The sequence below is a fragment of the Myotis lucifugus genome, unplaced genomic scaffold (assembly GCF_000147115.1).
Source record: "Myotis lucifugus unplaced genomic scaffold, Myoluc2.0 scaffold_114, whole genome shotgun sequence".
NCBI lineage: Eukaryota > Metazoa > Chordata > Mammalia > Chiroptera > Vespertilionidae > Myotis > Myotis lucifugus.
The window spans coordinates 1,015,786-1,031,393 of NW_005871162.1; the positions used below are offsets into that span (position 1 = coordinate 1,015,786).

Below are 15,608 nucleotides of genomic sequence, written 5' to 3' on the forward strand. Positions count from 1 at the left end.
ACTTATGTAATACCCTTTGTAATACTTTTAGCAAAAATAAAAAAAAAGATTACTTCAATTTTTCTTTTTGCCTGAGCAACTGGTAGAACAAAGCTGACTTTGAGCTGAAAAGAGGAATACAATACGGTGAAAAGCTCAAGTTGGAAAGACTGTGAGTTGAGTTTTGTGCCATTAAGATTGAGCTAGCCATTAGACCAGTGGTTCTCAACCTTCTTAATGCCGAGCGACCCTTTAATACAGTTCCTCATGTTGTGGTGACCCTCAATTTCATTGTTACAAATTGAACATAATTAAAGCATCGTGATTAATCACAAAAACAATATGTAATTATATATGTGTTTTCCGATGGTCTTCGGCGACCCCCGTGAAAGGGTAGTTCGACCCCCAAAGGGGTCGCGACCCACAGGTTGAGAACCGCTGCATTAGACAGATATCCAGTATGGTTGCCTTCCAGGTTGTTGGCTAGACAAGGGCTAGGTCAGGCTGGAGGTACAGGTTTGGGAAGTGTCATCATTGGGATGGCATTTAAAGCCTCGAGATCACCAAGGAAGTGAGTGTAAACTGAGCAGTGACAAGGACCCAGGCCGAACCTTGCACACACCATGCTAGGAGCTGAGGAGGGAAGCAGGTACCAGCTGAGGAGACTGAGAGGAAGCGACCAGTGACATAGGAGGAAAACCAAGAGGGCACTTTGTTCCAGGAGTTAAGTGAAGAAAGCATTTGGAGGAGGAGTGAGTGTGCTAAAGTGCCAAATGATGCTTCCCAGGCATCATCTCATATGAACACAATAACAGACAAGGCAATAGAGTCTCAGAGAACTTAACTTCTCCAAGGGTACACAGGTTCTGAGAGGAGATCCATCATGCAAAACCAATCTCCTTGAACCCATACCTGGGCTACTTACTGGTCACTACACCCTTAAAACCCGCATGCTGAGTGTCTGCTGGACCCACAGCACTCTAGAAGATAAAACCATGGGTCTTCCTGAGGGTATGTTCGATACAAGTGATGCCAGGACCTCACCCAAGACCTGTTTCCAGAGGCAGTACTTCACCATCTGTGATCCAAAAAGCTCCACAGGTGATCCAAATGCAATTTATGAACCTAATGTGATCCTCAGTGATTGTAAACCGATGTTCTATGTTCTAGGAGGTTCCAGCTAAGTCTGTGTTCAACTCTTCAGTTATCCCTACCAAGTAACTGAGACCTCACTTGACCCTCACCAGGATGAGGAAACCTTTGAGACACGGCCTAAAGAGCCTCGCTATAAAGTATCTTAAAATAAAACTCTATAAATAAGTTTCTCCTTGAAGCCTCCACTCCCTACAAGTGACTTCACTTGGCCCTTCCACCTGAAGACTCACCCTGCCACGGTGCTGGCATCAATCCTGTCCTTGGTCAAACAGAACTATTTAAGAAGCTTTAATTCTCTAACTCCGTGACTCAAAATCAAAATATTAATAACAATCTCTTATTGAGAGCTTGCATGTGCCAGGCATGGTGTTAAGTGTCAACTCAATTAATCCCTGCCCTGATCCTGTGAGGTAAATGCTCTGATAATGGCAACCTGATGGGTAAGGAAAGTGAACCTTAGACAAAATCAATTACATGCCCTAGGCCTAGGTCACCCTGCTAACCAGCAGAGCCTGGCTGTTCTGCCCCGACCACAGGGTCCATGTTCCTGGTTATTCTCATGACTCGACATCTCCACATGCATGGCCCAGAGCTCCCTCAACTCAAGATGGAAATGTTTCCTTCTTACCCAGATCCTCTCCTCCTGTCCTGTCCTGGCTTAGGTCACCTCCTCACACCTGTCACTTAAACTGAAACCTCCGGCTCATCCCTGACACCCATCACCCACAGCCACTCGTTGTTCCCTATGCCCTTTTAATGTTACTTTCATTGGCTCTCAAATCTTTCATCTTTCAAATCCTCATTTGGTTCTTTCCAAATTTTAGTAATTCGGTATTATGATTAATGTTTTCATTGATTTTGAGAGGGGAAGGGAGAGGGATAGAGAAACATCAATGATATACATCCATCCATCTGCTGCCTCCTGCATGCCCCCTACTGGGGATCAGGCTCACAACCCGGGCATGTGCCCTGACCAGGAATGGAACCAGTGACATCATGGCCGATGCTCAACCACTGAACCACACCAGCCGGGCGTAATTCGGTATTATTTTAGTAACCCCTGTAAACAGTCTCTCTACCCTAGTCTTACCTTTTTCAAATCCAAACCCCATTTTGCTGGATCTAGATTTGATCATTTGTTAACACAAATTTGATATCACATGGAGGCTTAGAATCCTCCAGTGATGTGACAAGTCCCACGTGATAAAACTCGGATTCCTTAGTTAGATGTTCTTCAGGGTATCACTCCGACTTCTTCAAAGGCCTGTCCTGCTGCTTCCTGGCACCTCGTTCTTGCCCCCTAAACACTGCCTGCTGGTTCCAAAGACATGCTACCCTGTGTGGCAGGGTCCAAAGACATGCTACCCTGTGCGGGTTCACCCAGTGCTGCTGTGTTTGTGAGTGAGAAAGGGTATGCATGCATGTGTGCCTGCATGTAACGGTCACCATTTAAGCAATTGGTAAAGTTGCTGTAAAAGTCCAGACCTCTGACTTCTCTTGAAACCTGGCCTCACCACCCTGTGTTGTGCCCCAACCCAACTCACCTGGCGCAGTTTGTGGTCTCTCCTCGGGGCCATTAGCCAAGTGCACCTGGGTCCTCCGGCCTTTGAACTTTGTGCACCTGGGTCCTCCGGCCTTTGTAACGTTGTTCCTGCTGTTTCTTCAGATTGTAGTGTCCTTTCGACACCTGGAAAAGCTAGCCACTCTCCCCCCTCCCACCCCCCACCCCCCGACTGTCTTGAATTGGCCAGTTGTGTGTGTGTGTGTGTGTGTTTTAGGAAAGTTAGTTGATACCTTTATTGCTTTCGGGGGGAGGGGTGCTCGGAGTTTGTGGCAGCGCCACTTCAGCTTCGCCATCAGGGCTAACGGCTTCGCGGGGGCCGCTGGCCCCACGGAGGGCGGCCGCGTGCAGATCGGCGGACTTGCTCTTGGCTCCAGATCCCGTGTGGGATGCTGCGCGGGGGCCGTTGGCGCTGTGGCCGGTGGTGGGCTTCGCTGGGGGGGGTCTCTGCTTTGAGACGACCGCCACCCCTGGCCTTGGCCGCGGGCTCCACCGCAGTCTTTTGCGGGGAATCGGCCGTTTGGAGCGAGAGGAGCTGCGGGTCTTTCGGGTGATGGCTCGGGGCTGTCCGGCTGCTGCTCCTTCCCGACGGGAAGCTGAGCAGTGCCACCGCCTCCCAGTGCAGGCGGGCGGACATGGCGGCAGCCTCTCTCCGGGGCGGTCGGGGGCGGAAAAAAAGAGGGAGAAGGAGGGAAAGAGGTGGCCACTTTTTGGCCAGTGACCTGGCCTGGAGGAGGGCGGGGCGGGGCAGGTGGGCGGGGCGGTCCTGAGCCGGCGGGCCCACCCCGCGCACGGACACTCACACGTTCGGAGGCCGTTAGTGCGCTCGCGACCCCCGACTACAGCCTCCAAGTTCTCCTCATCCTTCCGATAGAATCAGTCACCCTTTGCTGCTCAATGATCCCATAAAGCTTTATTTTTGGGTTAATCTTCACCCAAGGGCATTTTTTCCATTGCTTTTCAGACCCAGGTGGGGGTGGGGACGGATGGGGAGGACCCCACAACCTAGGTACGTGCCCTTGACTGGGAATCCAACATGGGACCCGGTGGTGCAGGCCAGCGCTCTAACCACTCAGAAGACCGGCCAAAGCTTTATTTTTATTTCTAATGTAGCGCTCCCCAAACGATTAAAGGCGGTGTATGCATGTCTTCTCGAGGCTAGATTGGGAAAACCCTGCAATTAGTTTCTGTTTTGTTCAGCTTTATGCCCCCTCCCATATTGTCCACCTTCATGCCTGGCCCACTGCATTCCTTCCACAAGCATGGAGTACGTTCCACTGAAATCAGAACCTCTCCAAGCCCTTTCATTCCCACTTTTCTGAAACTAAACAAGGGAAGCACTTCTTTCGTTTACATAGAAAGGATCAACACTTGGTTGTTTCACATGAGCTTTGAGCAAATGTCGGTTACTAAAGTCTGTGCAGTTATACAGCCGGTCATGAGAGTTGGCTCCACCTGACTTCCAAGTGTATCATGCAGAGAAGTGCATACATACCCTCTCCTCCCTAGTATTGCCCATATGCCCAAATAATAATGTTTTTTCAATAAACACAAGAAATTTCATAGGTGGCAATGACTTTATTAATCAGGTCCGAAGCTCCGCCTACAGTCTTTAATCTCAGGGTTTTGTAGCAAATTCACACAGTAAACTACTTATTTCACTATATCTTTGAGACTTTATTTTCTCTTTTACATCTTCTTTTCAAGTGGGACACTGCACTCCTAGGAATCTAGATCTAGGTTCAGAAAAGAGGATACAGCATTTCTATAGTAGTCAGAGGACACACCACCATAGGAGACACACAGATGTTGCGTTAGGGAAGGGATGCTCATTCTCTTCTGGAGAAGTGTGAAGGAAGGTCCACATTTGCCAGGAAGTAAAGTCTCAGAAGGAATAATCCCATTCTTTTAGGAGCTGCCTCTTTTTTTTTTTTTTTTGCTAAGACTATCTGCTGACAGCCCCAGGCCCCACCCTAGGCAGCTGATTGCAATGCCATGAAAGACTAAGTAACACTTTACTGTCTCCATTTGTTCTCTATCAGGATTGAATGTGGAGCAGGTGTGGTCAGCAAAGCAGAAACATCCCCTAGAAAACTGTCAGTTAGCCTGATCCTAGACCAGGGGTGGGCAAACTTTTTGACTCGAGGGCCACAATGGGTTCTTAAACTGGACTGGAGGGCCGGAACAAAAGCATGGATGGAGTGTTTGTGTGAACTAATATAAATTCAAAGTAAACATCATTACATAAAAGGGTACGGTCTCTTTTTTTTTTTAGTTTTATTCATTTCAAACGGGCCGGATCCAGCCCGCGGGCCGTAGTTTGCCCACGGCTGTCCTAGACTAAGATCCTGGGCATCTCTGAGGAACCCCATTCCTTCCCAAGGCGGTACAAGCGTGATGAAGGGACTCTTAACAGGAACCAAGCAGTCTGCACGGTATCTCCATTCCAAGAAAGAATGCCAGAAACTTCAGACTTCAAATTAAATCTTCGTTTGTAACAGTTTTCTTTCCTGTGATCCAGTTTCCTCTTAATTAATCAGGAGGGATTTGGACTGTGCATTGTTGGAACTCAGCGTTATCAGATCATGTTGAATTCTGAAATCACTTGGGACAGATTTCTAGATAGAGTAATAAAACCTCTCCCAAATTGTTATAATCCTAGGAGGCAAATGACCTCCATGACGAAAAATTGACATTTTAAAAATAACGTGGCCTTACTATCAGAAGTAATTAACGTTCATACCTATTTGCACACTATTTGACAGCCTTTTCTATCAGAGAGGTGAACCTTGTGTCAAGATTGGAGAAAAGGATACAGTATTCAGGCCTATAGAACTGCTGTATGAAAAAATTCATTTGTCTCACTGTGAGAACTTTCAGTGCTGAGCTCTGAGCATTTTATCTGGTTTAGTACACATCATAAATGGTTCTTTTTCGGTCCAAATGACCTATCTATCCCATCCTTTTAAAAAAAACTATATTTCAATCTTTTCTTCTTTCTGCAAAGGAGGTTGTGTTATTAAAAACAAAAGGTAATGCTTCTTATAGTATTCACTTATTTTATCTTTATATAACAATTTGAAAAGACTGTTATAAATAATCTATGAAATTCAATGTGTGTGTAGGATTAATGTGAAGATTTAAAAACTGATTGGACCAAAGTGTTGACCATGGTCTTAATTTAATATTAACTTAATTTAATATTGTTTATACAATAATTGAGACCTGGGGCTGGAAAACATGACTACTGTCATCCCCTTTATCTGGGCCTCAATTTTCTCATCTGGAAAATAAAGGTTGGATGAGGTGTCTTCTCAGGTCTGTATGGAATAGAGCTGAAGACAAAAGGAAAAGGCAACTTAGGGTCTTTGCTCACTAGGACGAAAAGAGGCACAGGCTTCGAAGCAGACAGACCTGGGTTCAAATCTCAGATCTTATTTGCTTTAGGAAGTTAGATTTCATTGCACTCAGCTATAAAATGGGACCAAGCTATTTTGAGGGCTGATGAGGTTTAAATTAGAACACACCTATAATGTTCCTAGTACAACTTGTGCACATATTTATGCTTCTATAAATGGTAGGACTATATTTTAAGGTGAAGAAAAACATAAGGCTGAGCGCATGATCGATCTAGCAATTTCCACTCTGGCACCTGGAGAAGAAAGGGAGCGAGCAGATCCCTGTCCTTTACCGGCAGAGATATCCCTCTGCCGTGATGAAACCGGAGCCGTCAGGGTCTAAAAAAAGCACCCCATCAGGGGGAAGGCACCACATCTTGGCAAGAAATGCTTCACATTCTTTTATCATCACCAAACTCTCTTCCCACCCCACGCCCTGCTTCTATTTAAATCCGAGGCACTCCACTGGTCCCCACTCACTTTTCGGGTGCCCAGGCTATCAGCACGGAAGAGAAGGGTAGCATGACTACGGGAGAGAAAGGAAGGGAGGAGGGGCCAGCCAAGAGTGCCCTGCGGAAGATACACAGGGCCACCCTGGTGATCAACTTGGCCCGAGGTTGGCAGCAGTGGGCAAATGAGAACAGCACCAGGCAGGCCCAGGAGCCCACAGGCTGGCTGCCCGGAGGGACCCAGGACCCACCTCAAGATCCTAAACCAGAGATACATCCCACTCCCCACCAGAAAGCCCAGAGCGCCCCCAAGTCTGCCTCCCTAAACCCAGAGGGGCCTGGGGAAGGACCGAGCTCAGGGGAGGCCTCGGAGGTCTCCCCTATCAAAAGGAAAGAGGTGACCAAAACAGTTGTCAGCAAAGCTTATGAGAGAGGAGGAGATGTGAGCCACCTCAGCCACCGGTACGAGAAGGACGGCGGCACAGCTGGCCCTGGGCAGCCGGAGGATGACATCGACAGGATCCTCCACAGCCACGGCTCCCCCACACGGAGGAGAAAGTGCTGCAACCTGGTATCCGAGCTGACCAAAGGCTGGAAGGAGATGGAGCAGGACGAGCCCAAGTGGAGGAGCGACAGCATAGACACGGAGGACAGCGGCTACGGAGGGGAGACGGAGGACAGGCCCGAGCAGGACGGAGAGCAGGTGGCCGCCGCCCGAATCAAAAGGCCCTTGCCCTCCCAGTAAGTGCATTCATCCCTGGGCTCCTTGGACCGCCGTTGAGCCCCAGCCAGCTCTGGGAGCCCAGCGAGCAGGGCAGTAGCACGGAAGTTAGAGTGAGTCTCAAAGACTGGCAGGCAGGGAGGGCCTGGGGGAAGGCATGCCCCAGAGCTAGATGGGCAGCGCCCAGCTCAGACAAGGACCTTTGGGTAGAGCGCCTCCACTAGGCTGTCTCTCCTTTCCCTTCGAACTCAACACTCAAGTGTTAGCCTCCACAAAAGTGAAACCACCAGAGAGGCTTGGTGGGTGCTTTGGGTAAAATTTTTAAAATCAATTGTATAATGAGTAGCAAATTGGCTTCTCTGTAGAGGAAAGTGCTTGCTGGTAGATTGATTGGCGAGACCTTTCCTTTGTCCCAAAGCCATCTGAATTTTATCAGGGGTCACATCTCTCCCAATAGTGCCCATGGCGCACAGCTCCACGTCTCTGTGACCTGTAAACAGGTAGGGGGCTGCTATCTATCGAGAGCAAGCTCTCAAGTCAGACAGACCCAAGTCCAAATGCCAGCTCTAGCCTGACTGTAGTCAATGACACTCTATTACATGCTTGAAAGTTGCTAAGAGTAGATCTTAAATGTTCTACACACACATACACACACACACCCTGATTATTTTTTTAAGCCTATTTCTTCCTTTTTAAAACAATTTTTATTGTTGAAAGTATTACATATGTCCCCCCTTTTCCCCATTGACCCCTTCTGGCCTGCACCCTTCACCCCCTCCACCCCAGCCTTCACCACACTATTTATTGTCTGTGTCCATGCGTTATGCATATATGCATACAAGTTCTTCGGTTATTAATCTCTTCCCACTCACCTATCCCACCTTCCCTCTTAGATTATTTCCTCCTTTGTAAAATGATGGCAACAGTAATCTCTCGGGATAAATTCTATTGTTTTGAGAGAAGTAAATGAGAGTAAGGCTGCCAAGTACTCAGCACAGTGCCTGCCATATATGCTCAGTATATGAAAGCTGCTATATTCATGTAGATTCCATTATTTAGCACTTATTCAAACTTTCAGAAAGAAAGGCATCTGTAAACAAAGAGAAATGCTATTAAAGCTAGGTAATTCAAATACCACAACCCTAAAATATTTAGATGCTAAACATGTACATACACACACGTGTGTACACACAGACTGAAACTACCACACTTATTCAGACAAGAAACACATGCTTTATTTTAAGACATTAACTCCACCTCCACATACTAGCAAGTCAGGATATCTCACTCCACAACACAGGATATCACAATATGGGAAAAGTCACTGATGTAATGAATGCCTTTAAACTAACTCCCTCTGGGAACAGTGAGATGTGTAGGTGTGCTTTTCAAGTTTTATGAAACAACCATAAACTAAAGAACATAATTGGTTACCTAATTTGACAAAGAGCTGTCTTACAGTGTGTCACTTTACAGGTATTTTGAAGGAATTTGAACTACTATATTGCAAACTTTCAAGAAAAATGAAATGTCAAACAGATCATTTTAACAATCCCTTGTGCATTTAGTGTGCTCTATGGGTATTTTACATGCTTTTCCCTTTTAACGCTTATAATCCTATGAAGAACTACCCCATTTTAGGCAGGAGAGCACTGAAGCTTGGAGGGGAAGTTTACCTAGCAGGTTAGTGACAAAGCTGAGACATGCCTGTCTCCCAATGCAGTTCTTAGATATGGTACCCACTCTCATGCAGTGCCTTGAAGATGTGACCAGAGATTTGGATTTGTGCTCTACTTATATTTAAATGGGAATTCATAATCAGAATTATTCTACCAGAAATACAGGCTGTGTGCGTGTGATTGTGTGTTAGAAAGAGAATAGAGCCCAACAGAATAAAGACTGAGCTTGGCACAGTGAAGAGCTTCCTGTCAGCACATTTGAATTGGCCAGAGGCAGGGAGCTGACAGCTGGGACCAATCTCCAATTCATGTACTCTCCTCTGGTATTTGTCTGAGCACTCTTCATATGTTTATCCATTCAATCCTCACAGCACTCTCATGGGGTAAGTATAATCATTACCCATACTCAATAGATGAGAACATGAGACAAAGGAATATTAGGGAATGTGTATAAGATTGCACAGCCCACTGGATTTGAACCCAGGCTTCTGGCTCTAAGCTCTCTCACCTGGCAGTGGGGACTTGCATTCAGGGCCTGTCTCAGGGTTCCTTTAATCAGGTATGTGCATAGTCACCTTCTTAGCGTGATGGAGAGGAGCTTAAGCTTTGAATGAGAGACAGATTTGAATCACAGTTAGGTCGGCAAATCCTAAATCTCTTTGTCCTCATCTAAAAATAGAGATGAGAATTAGTTATTTTTATAATAATTATGTAAAGCAATGGACCCAGAGGAGTTACTGAATAAGTTATACTCATTCCAATGCAGGGGGCCAGCCCTGGTGATCCCAGCCCTTCAAGGTGCTAGGAGCTTGGCTCTCAGGTTTGGCCAGCGGGGAGTGGGAATGAAATCTCTCCTTCCTTCTTTGGTTCCTTTCCCTCTGTCTTACAAGTACACAGGGCACCAAAATGTGTGCAGCCACAGCAGCTCTTAATGTCGGCGGTTATCCTAACTGTGCTCAGAAGGCTTCAGTGGGAGCCTGTGGGACTCTCAAATCCTGCTTGAGAAACGAATGTGGCATTAAGTAAGCCTATAGAAAAGTTTTCACTTACTTTTAATTAAACATTCTTTCCCCATATCCAACAATAGGGAGAAAATTATGTATCATGAATATTTAAGTAGAAAGAGAGTTTTGTTGGTAGTTAATAGAAACAAACAAGTCAGTTTTGGTTAAAAGGAGAGATATCCCTTACAAACAGTGGTTTTGCTAACTGGGGTTTTACTCTGAAGATGGTTTAAAGTGTATCCTTCATTTAAAAAATATTTAGCCTTTTATTGTATAGCCATGATTTGTTCATTCTCGCTCCTTTAGACAAAGGACATTGGATTCTTCTCCCAAACAAAAATAGTGAAATATTAAAAAGCCAATCACTCATCCATCCTCTCCTCCAAGTTTTATTTAGTAAAAATACTAGTAGTTGAGCATGATGGTGTCATCTTATAGATACGGGAACTAACATACAGATAGTAAGGAACGTGTCTCAATCAGTTAGTAAGTGATGATCTGGGAAGGCCGATGCCAGAGCTTGTGTTCTTAACCACCTGCCAGACTGATTCAGTAGAGAGCAGACACAAGGAATAAAATAGAGATCAAAGTGTCAGCTTAATTAATGGAATCCCAATAACTCCCCAACTGTAGGGGTTTGGTTCAACTATGTATATTGAAGGACTTTGATAAAAACAAAGGCAACAGTGTGGCTTTCTACTACTTGCTCTCCATCCTAGAGGTTAGCCCCCCTTTCCATGGACCCAAGGTCAGTTACCAACCTGCACGGAGAATCGCAGGCCTGGCTCTCAAACCTGGTTGATAACAGGAGAGCAAAATTATTATTATTTTAAAAATATTTTTATTGATTTCAGAGAGGAAGAGAGAAGGAGAGATAGATAGAAACATCAATGACGAGAAAATCATTGATAGACTGCCTCCTGCACGCCCCCTACTGGGGATCCAGCCCACAACCCAAGCATGTGCCCTTGACCGGAATTGAACCTAGGACCCTTTCGGTCCACTGGCCAACCCTCTATCCACTGAGCCAAACCAGCTAGGGCAAATTACTGATCAAAGATAGTGATCCTACCTTTTGAATGCAGTCACCCTGCTTCTGATAAATGTGACCCTGTGGATGTCATGCTCCCATGATGTCAAATTGGCTATACTTCCTGTGGAAAAGAGCAAGAAAGTGAAACACAGAGAAGCAGATTATCCCCAGGACATCCCTGAGAAGCTGGAAAAGAGAGCAGTTCTTTGCTTTACTGACAGAGAAATGTTCCTGGGCAGTGAAGAGAAATCCTCCCTTCACAGGAGAGTCTATGGGTGGGACAACCAGAGCAGATCTCCACCTTCTTGATAGAGATTCAAGACTTAGACCAGGAAAGTTCACCTATAGGCCCCTGACTCTGAGGCTGGTGATCCAGATGAGATCAGAGAGAGTGTTTTCCATGTCAATGAACTTGGTTAGGTTTGAAATATACCTTTAGGACTTTCATTTGCTGTGAGTTTTGTTCATACTTAATAATTTACTCACATAATTATTGCACCAAAATGATAACGTTGGTTCTCATATTCTCATCATGTAACTAATGAGCCACATTCACATAAGAAAGCAACACTCAAACTGATGTCTTTTTAAAGTTGACAAATAAGGAATACATTTCAGAATTTATTTCAACGAATAAACTTAGACTTTCCAACATAGAATGCTTATAATGCCTAGTAGAATTAGTTACCTTGCACATACCAGGACAGGGGTAATTTTTATTGATCAAATATAAGGAAATTTGTTTATTGATAATGAAGAAACTAAAAATATTAATTTGGATTAAATATTACTATCTGCAATGTTGAATATTGCTTTCCTTCTTATAAATTTATACTAGAATGTCTTCCTAAATCTCAATCTAAACTATTATGCACATTTTTACTTGTAAATTAAAACAGAAACAAGATAAGCTGTATATTGATTCTTATATTCACTGACCAAGAAGATACTTAAGATATAAGTCTTTCTAATCCTGATTTAAAACTGCTATTTTGCTGAAACTGGTTTGGCTCAGTGGATAGAGCGTCGGCTTGCGGATTGAGGGGTCCCGGGTTCGGTTCCGGTCAGGGGCATGTACCTGGGTTGTGGGCGCATCCCCAGTGGGAGATGTGCAGGAGGCAGCTGATCGATGTTTCTCTCTCATCGATGTTTCTAGCTCTCTGTCTCTCTCCCTTCCTCTCTGTAAAAAATCAATAAAATATATTTAAAAAAATAAAAATAAAAAAGTAAAACTGCTATTTTAAGACTTTTTAAAAACTGGAAAGACAAAAAGGATACAGAACCTTTGTGAGATAGAGAAAAATTTAATACGCATTAAAGTATATAGCTCTATTTTTAAAGTCTTGCTTATAGAACCAATTCATATGTTTTCCTTCCCTCCTAGTATTGAGAATTACAATTTGACAATATGACAAATACACATTAATATTTGAAAGGTGCTTCTTTTAGAAGATAAATAGATAAATGTTTTTCTTCTTCATAGATTTATAACCTCACCAACCCCAATCTTTTTTCCAAATGACATAGAATTTCAAAACTCAGAGAATCTAAGTTCCTAATTAAAATTAGAAGAAAAAAAAACTACTTCAAAGAATCAGAGACCCAGCTAAAATATGGTGAAACAAATTACCTCTGGATGCTAATCTGAGATTTTTCTTAATTTTTGCTTTCTCTAAATTATAAAATCAATATAATACCTAGATGAATTTTTTTAAAGATGAAAAAAAATCAATTATCATCTGGATACCAACATAATTATTTCCAATTGTGCATATACCATTGATTCCTTCAGCCTGGTGCATGCACATTTTACACAGTTGAAATCATACCACATACTCAACTTTGTACTCTGATTTTCATGAATATCTTTTTAGTGATTATTTGCTGTTTTTCTTCTCATTATTGAATACCCAATACGTAACTAAAACAGTGTCTGGCACACGGTAGGTATCATAAATACTTTAATAAAGAATGAAAAAAAAATGTCTAGTGCCCAGAAGCTCCTTAAAGGGAGGATGTGTTGTGTATTTTACTATAGGACAGAACTATAGCTGGTGCTCAGGAGACAAAAAGTATGAGTTAGTGGATAATGTTTTTCTTTTCACTTTCTTCTGAGAATTTCCCAGCCTCAAATCAACTATGTATGACCTTTGGGTTCTGCAGGGATGGCCCTGGGCTTGCTATTAAAGGCTATGCCTGTCATAGATTGCCATGGTCCCAAGGGCACAGGTGTTTGCTCTCCTTTGATAATGAGATCAAGCAGCCAACAGTCTGGACAGCTGGACAGGGACAGTCTGTGGAGAAGGAGGAGATGGTGAGGACCAGCAGGGCAGAGAAATCCATTTCACTTCAATGTGATGCAATTCCTAGCACTTTTCCATACATATATGATATTTTAAAGTTGTAATAATTGTCCATAGTTTTTGAATGCTGCTTTTTCCCAGTTAACGTTGTCATGTACTTTTGTTCATGTGCTACAAAGAATAGCAGTGTGATATGTAGCAGTGTATTCCTAGTTTGAATTTTATTGTAATAGGGTAGGTAGGACTTTTGGAAACATAAAGCATGGGAATTAATGAAAGTTCGCCCTCTAGTGGATGTCATTCCTTTCTTGAAAACAATGCTAATACACATATGTATGCCATCCTATGCATCTATTAGCCTCCTGCATTTGAATAACCAGAGTTCAGGAGGTGAGTCTGTATAGTGAGGAATACCCACATCTGAATCTGTTCCTGGGTTTTGAAAAGTGAATTGTGGGAGTTTGGGTAGGAGGGCTACTTAGTTCAGGCCAGCCATGCTTCTGAGCAAATTCAGTACTGCTCTACCTCTCCAATCCCAATGCTTCCAGACATGAGGCCATTTGACTTTCAGGAGGAGGAAGGGTGGGTCACTTGTGAGGATGAGGAATACAAAGCTCTGGCTTTCAGATAGTCTAACAGATCATGTTTTCTCATGAAGGCAAAGGAGATCTAGGGAAAAAGTCTAGGAGATTAGAGATACAGAAAGGACAGGGAGGTCTTTTAAAGACAAACTGCCTATTTTAAAATTAGGCCTGCACCCAGGACACTTGCCAACGCAGTTATTTTTTTTTATAATAAAAAAATGCATTCCAAATTGCAAGGACATACATACACATGTGACATAACTCCTTCCACGCTGAACGGCATCATGGCACAGTGGAAATAACTTTAGCCTTAGAATACCAGCACATTGTGTTCATTCCATGTTACTATTGCTAGCCAGTGTCTTCTATCTATACAACTTGATATTTTAAAATTGTGGCACACCACTGATACTAGTATAGATTTGATCTCATTAAAAATCCATAGATGAAAATCTACATGTAAGTGAATATTACAATGTATGTGTGCTGGTATAAGCCTTATTTTGGGGGAAATAGCTGGTTTTTGAAGTTCTATATAATGTAGATTTATATACTTAACTAGAGGCCAAGTGCATGAAATTTGTGCTCAGGTAGGGTCCCCTGCCGGCCAGGGCCTCCCTTCCCCAGCTGCCAGCTGGGGCCTCCCTTCCCTGGCTGCCAGCTGGGGCCTTCCTTCATTCCATGCCACCCCTTGGTGGTCAGCACACGTCACAGCGAGTGATCGAACTCCCAGTTGGTTGAACTCCAGAGGAGACACTTTGCATATTAGGCTTTTATATATATAGATACATTCATGATTCCAGTTTTAAAATGTTCTTAATATGCAATTTAAGATACATGTATTTGCATTACATTTGTGTAAGGAAGCTTTTTTCTTAAAATAGTTTATTATTATTTTATGGTGCTTAAAACCTTACTATTATTTAGATAAAATAATCTAGAAGGCCATACACCAAACTAAAAACAATGGTATTTTTCTCCTTTCATTTCTAATTTCTTTGTATTATGTTTATATGTTTTTTTCATAATGGAAAAAAAAAGAGACTTACGTTATGATGCATATGTGCAGGAAGCACACGAGAGAGCAACACTTGTGTGGTAAAATATCAGTGTGTTGATCCTTCACACTTTTTCTCCTTTAGGGCAAATAGATTTACAGAGAAACTCAACCGCAAGGCCCAACGGAAATGCAGTCAATTGCAGGACCTGAAAGGAAAATGGCAACAGTGGGCTGATGAACACATACAATCCCAGAAGCTCAACCCTTTCAGTGAAGAATTTGATTATCAGCTGGCCATGTCCAGCCGCCTCCACAAGGGAGACGAAGGCTACGGCCGTCCCAAGGAGGGAACCAAAACAGCCGAGAGGGCCAAGCGAGCCGAGGAACACATCCATCGGGAAATTATGGACATGTGCTTCATTATCCGCACAATGGCTCGCCACAGACGTGATGGCAAGATCCAGGTCACTTTCGGAGATCTTTTTGACAGATATGTTCGTATTTCAGATAAAGTGGTGGGCATACTCATGCGTGCCAGAAAACACGGACTGGTGGACTTCGAAGGAGAGATGCTATGGCAAGGCCGAGATGACCATGTTGTGATTACTCTACTCGAGTGAACCTTCCACAGCAAAAGCCAAACTTGATCCACTATTGTCTTAATGCTAAATGCTAATTTAGTCAAATTAAAATGCAAACTGTTCTGTAATAAGTAGGATATATTAAACAATTTTTACATGAA

The 15,608-nt window shown here is 43.6% G+C and overlaps 1 protein-coding gene across 1 annotated transcript; it reads left to right on the top strand.

The window, feature by feature from the left end:
* Nucleotides 1-6,041: 6,041 nt before the first annotated feature.
* Nucleotides 6,042-15,608, top strand: ABRA (actin binding Rho activating protein). The gene is made up of 2 exons (XM_006093327.3): nt 6,042-7,283; nt 15,009-15,608. Exons 1-2 carry the CDS (start codon nt 6,616-6,618, stop codon nt 15,484-15,486), a joined length of 1,146 nt encoding a protein of 381 aa, XP_006093389.1. The 5' UTR covers nt 6,042-6,615; the 3' UTR covers nt 15,487-15,608.